At 40.7% G+C, this 12,688-nt stretch overlaps 1 protein-coding gene across 1 annotated transcript in view; it reads right to left on the bottom strand.

The window, feature by feature from the left end:
- CNTN4 (contactin 4) overlaps positions 1-12,688 on the bottom strand; it is a 353,580-nt gene that overhangs the window by 67,134 nt on the left and 273,758 nt on the right. The window contains exon 12 of the mRNA XM_026650447.1: positions 1,364-1,491. Coding sequence (XP_026506232.1) covers positions 1,364-1,491 — 128 coding nt within the window. The remainder of the gene's footprint in view (positions 1-1,363; positions 1,492-12,688) is intronic.

Genomic DNA, 12,688 nt, shown 5'->3' with positions numbered 1-12,688 from the left:
CACACACACACACACACACACACACACACACACACACACACACACACGTAGGTAAAGTGTCCTGGGGGATCACTGTTTTTCAGGGCCAGCTGTCCTGAGATTCATTGCTTAAACTCGGATTATAAAAAGCACCCATTTAAACTTGCATTAAAAGCATTTTTAAGAAGTCTCTGTATACTATAGAAATAATTGATAGGGAGAGCCTCTAAACCAATATTGTCCATCAATGCCAATATATGGGAGAATTAAAACTGACAGCATTAGAGCTCTGTGATTGATTACAAAATAATAAATCAATCTCTCCTGATCTGATTTTCCACAAATAAGAGAGAGATGGAGAGTGTTTATCAGTGTAATAATCTATATGCCTGTTGCCTATAATAATTCATCAGACACGCAACTTCTCATAACAGTGCATAACTTTAAAACATTTGTCACTGTCACCGCATTTAACAGATTTGAACTTTAAATCCTTGGTCAAACATTTTATGTTTACTTTTTAAAAAAAATTTGTTGAGAGAGAATTTCTGGGCATACACTTGGGATTCATGGGATGTATAAAGAATATCACCCAGTGGCAAGAATTATTAAATAGTGTTCAATAACACACTGATTATATTTTGGAAAATAAAAAGCTGTATTGCAAGGGCAAAAGTTGCATATTATTTTGTAAACCTGCATGTATTAAGAGTTTACCAGGACTTTTAAAAGGATTAGACATCTGCAGATGCATTAGATTAGATAATCATTTTTAAAGGACATAAACTAGCCATTAACTGCCTAGGGTAAAAAAAATTCCTCCAGGGATAGTCTGACTTTAATGGATTTTAAGTTAAGCATGTAGTTCAAAAACTTTGCTGGATCAGGGCCACAGTGCATAACTGTTCATAATTAGTCATTAGGGAGGCAACTTCTTCTGAAGGGTCTAGTGCTGGTGACTGTCAGAGGCAGGAAAGTGGACTTAATGGACCATTCATCCGATCCAGTGCAGCAATTCTTATGTTCCTATATTTCATTCAGTTTAATCTTATATATATTACAAAACATAGTACCAACTTGCTATAAATATTATTCAAGACATCAAACAGATTTTCCTGTTAACATATCTTTGGCCTCAGTGATACTTAACGGCATTAGGTAAGCTTTGATATTTGAGAATCAGCAATCTCTGTATACTCCATAGAGCCTTTCAGCAGAAGGGGATGTTTGGCAACAGCTCCCATTGACTTCAGCGGGAGCTGCTGAGATTCAGTACCACTCAGGTTCAGAGAAATTAAAAAGCGTGGAACATGTGTGGCTTCTTCTTTCTCTATTAGAGATTAAGACAGAGATATCAGCGATGGGTAATAAGGGCTGTCGTTACCTTTCACCACCAAACTTCCGGTGCTGCTAGCGGTACCAAAATGATTTGTTGCTACACAGGAATAACTTCCAGCATCTGCCTTAGTGACATTGACAATTCGGAGGCTTCCATCATCCATAATATTGATTCTGGAAAGACAATCAGGCATGAAGGTTTTTTTTTAAGATAGCATAAAATGATTTTGAGTTTGTATCAATTATTTTCATTTTGAACAGTACACAGTCCATTGCCAGTTACAGAGGGCCCAATTCATAAATGCTGCATGCATCATTTACATGAGTTTTCTGTGTCTTTACCTGAGGGCAACTTTAATTTACACACTAGCAGCATGTGTAGGTTTTATGTGAATCTGCACTTTGATAGTCCGTGCTCACCGGAACAACTCTTGCAACATGTTACACCTAAAAATCTAGAGTCAATTACTTAATACTGCAAAACCGAGTTCTTACAAAATTAGACTGGCTTTCTTTGATTTTTCTGTAAGACACTTTGTGGCTTCTAAAATAAGAGTACAAAAGTTACCAAATTCAGGGTGCATTTTCTGCTTATTGAACACCTAGCACCTAGATGTTTTAATTGCACTGTCATTCCATGGCATGTCTGACAGCACTGGCCTATACAATCATGGTTTGAGAAGTCCTGTAAACTTTCTCTCCTTTGCGATAGAATTCCTGCACCATGCAGTGTTATACCTTGCTTGCACAGCAGGGGGCAGCTGGATAACTGAATGTTAACATATAGCATGGGGGGAATAGATACTTGGTCCATTCTCTTCTATACATTCTGTTAGATTTAGGCCAGGACTGGCCTTAAGGGCTTGTTCATCTTACAGTGTCATTTTACTTTTTTTCTGTGCTAATCGTTTTCTTTTTCACTGCTGCAACTCTCAATAAGGACACAGAATATCTCCATTCCTACTGCTGAAATTCCCTGCATCATAGGCTATGTACATAAATGGGAGCACCAGAAAGTGCTTAGACTGTTGATCCCTATACCATTAGGGTGGCAGGTACGCATGCTTGGGTGCTGTCTGGCTTCTATCTAATTCAGCATGCTAAAGCCCAATCACCGATTGTGTGGCAACCCTGCCCACACTTGGCACTTTCTCACATGCTGTGGGGTTATCACAGCCCAGCTTCCATTAAAGTGATTCACTTTCCCACTCAGTGCCTTACTTACGCTTCTGTGATAATGCTCATGTATTCCTTATCGAAGCCTATTTGTGCCGTTAACTCTCCCGACACCCGGCATCCACACTCATGTTATGGAGCTGACATCATATCCATTCAAATAGAACCAGCTTTCCATGGAGTGGTAAATCTGTCAAGACCCAGCAAATGCTGGGTTTGGGGGTCCCTGAGAGTTTCACTCTCTCCGAACCCTTTCTGGGGGAAATCTCACACCAACACTATAAGGGGGGAGGGATAGCTCAGTGGTTTGAGCATTGGCCTGCTAAACCCAGGGTTGTGAGTTCAATCCTTGAGGGGGCCACTTAGGGATCTGGGGCAAAAATCAGTACTTAGTCCTGCTAGTGAAGGCAAGGGGCTGGACTCGATGACCTTTCAAGGTCCCTTCCAGTTCTAGGAGATAGGATAGGATAGGAGTCTCTTTAGCAACATGTTGCTTTTCCCTTTCTCTGTTTGTTCAGAAACTTCTGAAATATTCTCCACATTGTGAGCCAATAGAATTTAAGAGGAATTCTCAGAGCTGAATTAACTTTTTCCTTGTACAACAGATGATCATAGAATCAAGGAAATGTAGGGCTGGAAGGGACCTCAAGAGGTCATCTAGTCCAGGCCCCTGTGCTGAGGCAAGAACAAGTAAACCTAGATTACCCCTGACAGGTATTTCTTTAACCTGTTCTTAAAGAAGGATGGGGATTCCATATTTTCCCTTGGAAGATTGAATATCCTTATAGTTAGAAAGTTTTTTCTAATATCCAACCCAAATTTCCCTTGCTGCAAACTAAGCCAGTTATGTCTTGTCCTATCTTCAAGAGAGATGGAGAACAATTGATCACTATCCTCTTTATTTGAAAACTTAATTCCTTCCTCAATTTTCTTTTTTCAAAACATACCCATTTTTAAAAAAAACCTTTCCTTACAGGTCAACTTTTCTAAACCTTTTATCATTTTTGTTGCTTTTCTCTGGACTCTCTAATTTGTCCACATCTTTCTTAAAGCGTGGCAACCCCAATTAGATAATACTCCAGCTGAGGCCTCACCAGTGCTGAGTAGAGTGGGGCAATTACCTCTCATGTTTTACATATGATACTCCTGTTAATACACCCCAGAATGACATTAGCCTTTTTATTGACTGCATCACATTTTTGACTCATGTTCAATTTGTGATCCACTATAACCCCCAGTGCATGGAGTACCAGAGACATTTTCTGGAGGAAGACTGAGGAGTTGGCATTGGAGGAGCTGAATGTACGCCAGCAAAACTAGATATTAAAAGTAAGGAAAAGAACAGAGCTGCACATGTTCAAGGAAAAGGACAGTTGTGTTCAAAAGCAGCAGAAAAGTCCTGTAATGTATTTTTAACTATAATCCACCATTTCCGTCATCATCAAACCTTCTGTCATGTCATCTACAAATGTGAGTTTCTTGCCATTTATCATGTGTGCATATTCATCTGGCCCCTTCCCAGGTGAAATATTGGGAAATATTTCTTCCACGGGGCTCAAGATGAGGTCAAAGCACATCTGTCTGAGCCATTTACGGAACCTTCTCAGGCGCATGCAGAGTTGGATGTGACAGCTACCAACAATCACTGTTCTGACCAAGGAGATGTTTCAGTCGCAAGAGCCAGTGCTAGTCCAGCCCTTGTGCCACGTGTGTGCTCTGTCAACGTGCACAACGAGGAGGCAGACACCGCCTGACATGTCCACGGTCAATGCATGGAGCTGGCTAACGCAGCGGCAGAGATTCTGAGCTTGCTGCACGATGCATCCACAATGGTAGCTGTGCCATCACGTGGAGGCTAGATAACAGGAGCTATGAGTAGTCTAAGTGGTACTTGGCAGGCAGGGGCGGCTCCAGGCACCAGTGCAGCAAGCGCGGGCCTGGGGCGGCAAGCCGCGGGGGAGGCCTGCCGGTCGCGGTGAGGGCGGCAGGCAGGCGGCTTTCGGCGACGTGCCTGTGGGAGGTCCGCCGGTCCCGCGGATTCGGCAGCAATTCGGCGGCAGGGACGCCGATGGCGCGGCACTGGCGGACCTCCCGCAGGCATGCCGCCAAATCCGCGTGACCAGCGGACCGTCCGCAGGTGCGCCGCCAAAAGCCGCCTGCCTGCCGTGCTTGGGGCGGCAAAAAACATAGAACCGCCCCTGTTGGAAGGCTAGAGAATACATTGCGTGTGTTTCATTAGTGTGTGCAGTTTGAATAGCTTAAGGATTTGAATCAGGTCATTGCAGTCAGCTTTAATATTTTTACTTTGTTGCAGAAATCTAGTGCCCCATATTAGATTCTGTGCTACCTCCCCAATAATTAGAGGAGACTGTTATGTTGTTACTTGTCTTTACCCGTATACTGCCACATATCAATGTACGTGTGACGTGAACTGTATATTGGAACACAGAGATTGCCCTACTGGATCAGACCAATGGTCCATCTTGTGCAGTATCCTAAATCCAGCAGAGGCCAGAAGCAGCTGTTTCAAAGGAAACACTTGGTGCTATTATTCACGACAAGCCTTAAGAACAGACCTAGAAGCATTTTTCTGAAAGCTGAAGATGCCCTGGACATGCATTAAAAATTCAAATCGACATAAACAACAAATGCAAGAACAAAAAATATTCTCCAGCCCCCAAAAGAGAATCCCACCCACCCTCTCCATCCACAGCATACATTCCCCCCACCCCCAACCTAACCCAGCCCTCAGCACCCCTGCTCTACACAAAAGCCCAAGAAAGGTGATAATTTTATATTTTATTTTTGGTTTTCAGAACTTAAAGAAAGGGACGAAAGGAACATTATTTAAAAAATCACATTTTTGAAACCAAAAAGGGAAAATTATTGTGTATTTTAATTTATTTTTTTAGAATTAAAAAAAAATGTTTGGAAAAAAAACCCCTTGTGTGTCAGTGTTTACCGTTCCACTTTTTCAACAGAAGCCAAAGCTGTACAGACAGGAGAATGAAGCTCTTGGGTCTGCTGGAAAAGGAGTCTGGGGACAACATGAAATGAGACCGTGGCTGAAAAGAGCCCAGTGTGGCTCAGGGGGAAGAACAGATGGAGCAAATTTATTTAAAAGGTGATTATTTGATTTTAAAAAGGCATGAGGCAAGTTCCAGGGTGAACAAGAGAGTCTGATGGGACTCCTTTATGTGCAGAATTCAGGAGGCAGTGCTGCCTAGTCCATAGCGCACAAACAGTATGTCAGGAAACCTGGGTTTTCCTCCTAGCTTTGCTACTGACCTGCTTTGTTACAGTTGGTAAGTCAATTACCCTCTCAGTATCTGTTTCCCCATATGTATGTTGGAAAACCCTTTGAGGTCTGAGGATGAAAAGTGCTAGATAAGTGCTATTAAGTACTGGCACAATGCTCCTAAGGGGATGGATCATAGATCTTTATTTTGTGTAGAGCTAGTTGGAAGCTATTTATCAGATAATGTATTTCATGAATAATGCATTTTAATTTTATCCAGTGTTCAAATGGCTCTAATTTTGAGTTTTGTCTAATTCCCTCTCTCTCTAGCTTCCAAATGCTACCCTTTCTCTTTTTGTATGAGCTTCCTTCACAGCATAAATTTAGTTTGCTGATCACTTGAAAATAATTTTGGATTTCAGCTTCCAAAGAAGTGACCTTTGGATGATGCCAGTGAGTCTAATATCAGCTTTGTGCACACTTCAAGGGCGTAAAGGGGAGGGTTAGTGCTGCTTTACTGAATGAGGATCTATGTCACTTCTGTGTCCAATTTTGAGGTTCACGTGGATGGTTCTCAAAATTGACAGGTGGGTGTCTCTTAATGATGATATGAGATTGCCAGCAGTCCACTAAGTACCTACATAAACCTTTCCACCTGCATTCTAATAACTGTGAATACACCCTTCTTAATTCTAAAACCACACTCCAGTAAGTAATCCCTCTTACTTTCATGCTAAGGATTTACGTTAAAACTGACAAATACCTATGTAAGACAAATGTATTTTTTAAAATAAATCAGATCCTTAGCTTACTGTTTAAACTGTGACTCATTGATTAAGTGGGCCTCATGGTCCATCTTGCTGAAAGTACTCTTCTAAGCTGTACATTTTGCCCCTTAATATGAAGCTCACATGGTAGAAGTTAACAGGAACAATTATTTCAGCACTTTAAAATTTGCTAGAGAGAGTTCAAAAAGTAGGAATGACTTCCACTGCTTCACAAGTTTTCTTTGTAGATGTAGCCACATTAAAACAAGGGAAAAGGCTCATTGTAGGCCATTGAAGGCTCTCTAACTGCTAATTGGGTTGAAAGAAAACATGTCTTCATCAACCACTTTCAGCAGTTTGGTTAAAAATGTTCTTTCATGATGAGAAGTTCAAATTAAATGAAGCTTTGCTCAGCATACTTTTTGTTCTAAAATATACCCACCAACACATTTTCTAATTAGTTGCAAGGAACGATGTTAACTAAAGCAACATTTTCCATAAATGCATGTATTACTTTAGTGGAGAATCAAATGTCAATTGCCGAGTACATTTTTTTTCAAATTAAATAGTCCTTTAAAACTGCTTCAAACTTGAAAATAAGAAAAAAACAGTACTTTTCCCTGGAGAGTGTGTTAACAGTACTACCATTTGCAATTAATTTACCGTTATAGGTGTCTGGCCACATGGTTAGAAAATGTAAAAAGTTTCCACAAACTTTTGCCTTGTTTATTGCAACTCAATGCAAATAATTTTTCAGTCTCTGTCGATCATTATTATTTATATAGAGCCATACAAGCACTGTATTATCTAAATATTATTCTGTAATAGACTTCCATTGACTTCAATAGGCTCTGGATTAGGCCCCTAAGAGTTACTCTTATCCTAAAGATCCACAAGGGACAGATTAAGGCTATTGCCTGTTGAGTCTGGATAGATATTTCTATATCTATCCAGACTCAACAGGCAATAATCACTTTGCTGACATCAAGCAAGTCTAATGCTACTGAAACCACCAGGCTCACCATAACTTCACCTCTTGGAAAGGCCTGCCAGACTTATCTTTTTCACCATTCTCCATTTCACTCTCTTCTCCTATTCTTTTCTCCCATCATCTCCAAAGTGCTAAGAAGGTATTTATGAAACGTGTAATTCCCCACAGCATCTAAAGTCAGCAGAAGCCAGATCTTTAAGAAGAATGAATTTAAGAAGAATACTTCAGCAGCAGCATGGCAACCTGGCAGCAGTGATACTGGACAGCTGAGTGGCAAAAGCTGAAGTTTTATTTGTATACTGAGCAAAAGTTTTTAGGCAAAGCCAATACATACACTAAGATGCTACGTAGGCTCAGAATAATAAAGAATCTTTAAAATGGATCCATAACCCTTCAAATCAAAGAGATCTTTTTTATTGACTTCAGTGGGCTTTGGATCTGGCACACAGCGCTTAAATATAACATTTTGGATATTACAACATGCTGTAGGATTATACATCGGACTTTTCGCTTGCATGGCTAGTTATTTACATCCATAAGAGAGCACTGAACTGGAAAGTGTCTGCCACTTCCAGTTCTATAGAGTGGCCATGAAACTCTGAATCTTTAAGGGAGCTATTAGAATGGTATCTTACGTTGAGCAGGATCAAGAGTATTAGAAAGTCTGTCTCTATATAACTGCTAACATGGGTGGCGGGCGAACGCGTCCATGGAGGATGCTAGCCCTCAGGCTCCTTCCCCTTTGCCCGAGGTCCCTATCCTCCCCTTCCATTCCCCATTTCCTGCGCTGGAGCCTGGAGCACACACAAGCCCTGGAGTGCCCCCAGCCCTGGAGCACTGAGTGGCAGCACGGTCCCAGCACTGGGCGGATGGATGGGCGGCATGGCATGACATGGCCCCAGCCCTGGGGTCTTTTGTGCACTGGCCCCTGCCTGCCTGCCCCAGCCTCTCAGCCACAGAAGAGTGGGAAGGGAGGGGAACTGGAAGCAGGCAGGAGGGGGGCTGGGGGTGGAGCGTTGGCAAGGCCACACCAGGCTGTTTGGAGAGGCCCAGCCTTCCCCTGTCTATGCTACCCACCGCCCATGACTGCAAAATTAAAGACAAAAATTGGTAACTTTGGGCCTGATTCAACCCAAAATAGGTTGGGCTTGTCAGAGTTGAAGCTGATTTTTTGGGTTTTCTACAACAAAGAATTCAGCACTCTTTAAAGTTAGGTCTAGCCCATTGAGATAAGCATTTCAATTATGAACTTTTTTCAAATGCCCCATATTTGTTAAAACTGTATTTCTAACGCATCTGGTAGAAGACATTCATACTCTCAGTGAAACCAGGCCCATGCAGAGAGGTTTGTGAAGGTAACCATCGCGGGAAGCAGGCTGCAGAGCACTTTCATCCTAACAATGAATAATTCATATCTGAAATACTCACATTTAGTGGCTTAAGTGTCTTCTTAAAAAGGACTGGACGTAGTAATTTTTTTAAGTAATGGCTTAAGCCACTATTACAGAATACTTTAGCATGGTTTGTAACTTGAACCTGAGAAAAGTTACATGTGAATACTCCCAATGATTTCACAGAGTACTCCCATTGATCTAACGTGTTTTCAGAATTGGACCCTTAGAATCTACTTCAATCATGCCTTTACCCAATATTTAGGATTGCAAGATGCTTACTATCTGTGTAAATAATAGAATATTATTTGATTAAAGGATAACGACTATACATAAATAATTGGTTAGGCAGATTAACCACATTTACTTGCTCTTTCCATGAGTATCAGGGAGATTGAAAGATTCCACTGAGGCTAGTTAAACTGTCCTTGTTCATGCTCATATGATTTTTTCTTTTGAAGTCAGTTTGTTGTCCAGGTTGGATTTTCCAGGTTCTGGGGTTGATATAATTCAAGGCCTTCACATTTTAAACAACTGACTGACTTGCAACTATTCATGTGATACTGAGCATCGGGTTCCCTATTAATTCCCATGAATCCTGATAACATTAGATAAGAACTGAAAATATATATCTGCTTCTACTCTTGCATAGGCTACTGAAACTGACCGACCTGTAGGCTGCCTTTTAATCACTGACAATATCATAGAAAAGTCAAAGAAGATAAAAGTATCAAGGTGGAAAAATAAAGAAGAGACAAGTACTTCAGCACCCCTTTATAAAGACAGGTCATCTTATCTGCAACATATTACATTATCTGTAACGTACGGAAGCTGCTGGTCTTGGCTGTCAACTTCAGATCCATTGAGAGTAGGAACATATCTGGACTTATGAGATAAATTGAATTTCTGTTTCTTAAAATGAGGCTTTGGGTTCTAACCATTGAAGAGTTGACCTTGTTCTTCATGTAAATCAAAACCAGTCTGGGGAGATGGTAAAAATGCTGATTTTTCTTCCCCTGCAGCAGCAGCAAATGACAAAAGCTGCACACTTCCTGTCACCCTAAGGAAGAGGTTTATCCCAAAACTGATACATACACAGTTTTCATGACAGCGCCTCATTGATGCTGTATAGCCCATGTGATAGCGAATGCCCTTAACTGTCTTTGAAGCAAGAGGAGAAAGTGTCTTAAGGCATTTGTTCATTTGGCTGGCATGGACCTTGGAAAGAACACACAAAGGAGAATTACAGGTCAAAGCCTCTCTTACGAAAGAAAAATGTAAATCTTGAAAGCAGAATTTTGAGTAGGAGTTATATTTTTCAATGAGTAACAAATTTAGGACCAGATTCTGCCCCACTGAAGTCCATGAGAGTTTTTATCATTGACTTTATGGAAACAGGATCAGGCTATATAAATGGGTAGCCTGCCTCCTCACCACCAGGGGTGGCTCTCTGGCATCATTTGTCTGATGACCCAAAGTTACACAGGAAAAGGATCTCCTGAACTCATCACGAACCTGGATATCAATGATAACCCCTTACCAAACCTCAGAGGAAATCTGACAGATCTTTTGTGTGTCTGAAGATACGCATTTCGACCAAAACATTCCATTGATCCGTTCTTCAGTTTCAAATGCCTATTTCAATCTGGTATTCACTTAGAAATCCCAAACCTTGCATTATTTACTGTAAAAACCTGTCCCAAGCAGCATGATCAATTAAAAAAAATCTATAAGGGATCCAAGCACTAAATCTAACATCTTTGCTGGCCAGGGATTGACAGCATCATCCCTACCTTGCAACGATCAGGGAGAAAGATGCCCTTGTACATGTGCATGTAGGTGCTCTGCTGGCATGCAAAATGCTAATATATTTCATTTTGATTTATTTACCAACCTGCAAAGTACATGCGACTGCATCGATATTTGAAAAATTAGATTTGAGCCAGAGTGATGATATTGCAGGTATTTATGTTTATACAATTCTCAACATGCCTCTTTTTACTGCTCTGTGATATGAATGGGTGGGGGGTAGGATGAGGGGGATGGAGAAGGCAGTGCATATGGTGGGCTAAGTGTGCAACATTAACATTTTTACCTTCCATAAAGAAGTGATATGGACACAGGCTATAGGACTTTTGGGCTATCAGTATTGACTTGTAGGATGGTTTCTTTAGAGCAAACTACTCACAATTATATGGTGGCTTTTCTCCAAATTGGGCATATTAGTTCTTCTGCAATGAAATCAGTTATGTTGCTGCTTATGTGATAATATTAGTACTGAGATTTATGAATTACAAGCAGATCTTTACTTGCTTTGGCTGTTGATTAAACATATAAATCAGAAATATATCATGCTTAGCCAAGTGAATGTTTTAAATTTTAGTTCCCCAAGAAACAATTTTTAGGATGTCTGATCCTTTTTTTATTACGGGGAGAAAAGAGCAAGAATTTAAATGAATGTCAGCTGGAAGAAACACACACTGAGTGCAATTTCAGATAAAACTACCATTGATCCCTTCATGTACAGCCTTTGTGGCAGTGGTTGACATGGCTATTGAAAAGAGACTGTGGTGACAGAGTTCTTCTAAAAGGTAATCTGTCTTCTCTGGGAAGATTTAGGTTAAATGCACCTGTGTTTCAGCCTGTATGATAAATGGCTCACTGGCTGTCCTCTGAACCTTATGGGAGAAAAAAAGAAGCACTGATCAGACAGACCACACTGTATTCCTAGCAATTTATTTGTTCAGTCTCTAGCCATAATTCTACAGACAGAATCAGGCCCTAAAGCATTTTAAGAGCTTATTTAACCTAATGCAGACCCAATCCTGCCATGAATTCAATGGAAGGGTGAGGGTTTTGAGCACCCGAGGTGCTCAGCATCTGGATGATTCAGGTGCATTTTATTATTTACCATATTATCTCTCTTAATTTATTTCTATCTAATAGCCTTGTCGAAGTTTGTTACCCTTTTCTATTTCTTGCCATTGAACTAAGCAGAAGGTTGAGATTATTAAAGTGATCCCATAACACAAGTATTAGCCATTAATCTATTTCAGTAAAATAAGCAAAATGCTTACAGGGCAGACTGTGAATCCCTCACTCACGATGATGAGTAATGACTCACAAATGTGTTGCTACTGAACTCAATGAGATTGTGAGTGACTGCTCAACATATTGTGAAAGGGGTTGGTTCAGAATATGACCCACATACTGTAAAATACTTTGGAACAGGGATCTTGTCTTCTTACTTGAGTGTAAAGTTCCTAGCACCCTGCATTCTATATAAATAAACAAGCAACAATGATCAACTATTGCATTTAAGCGGTTGTGAAATTAATCACTAACAAAGTGAAGGCAGAGTTTTGCCCTAATGGCCCAGTCTAGATCCCAATTTACCTCAGTTCCATTTACTTTTATGGAATCTGAATCACACCCTAAATCAATGGAAGTTTAAAGTGCTCTCCATCTCACAGGCAGTGATCACCATCTCCCAGATCAGATCCTACCAAGTGGCAGATAAGACATTGATGCAAAACTGTATATTGCAGAACAGGGGTCAAAAATTGTCACCACAGTATAGTTCTCCACCCAAAACAAACAAACAAATACCCCAAGCAAGGTTTTTACCCCATAAAGGGACAAATGCTAGAGACTCCATGAATTCCACTAAAAACTTCACTATTGCTACTGGTTTTACATGGAAGAGGGCTCAGACACTGATGGCAATATAAAAACCTAAGATAGAGAAAGCATGGGAAGAAAATATTCTTATAGACTGGTCTGATCAAATCATTCTGATGGGATGATT

Source organism: Terrapene carolina, unplaced genomic scaffold (genome assembly GCF_002925995.2).
Source record: "Terrapene carolina triunguis isolate 2854851 unplaced genomic scaffold, T_m_triunguis-2.0 Scaffold89, whole genome shotgun sequence".
Taxonomy (NCBI): domain Eukaryota; kingdom Metazoa; phylum Chordata; order Testudines; family Emydidae; genus Terrapene; species Terrapene triunguis.
Note: the sequence above shows the minus strand (reverse complement) of the source record. Positions and strands in the feature narration are given on the sequence as shown.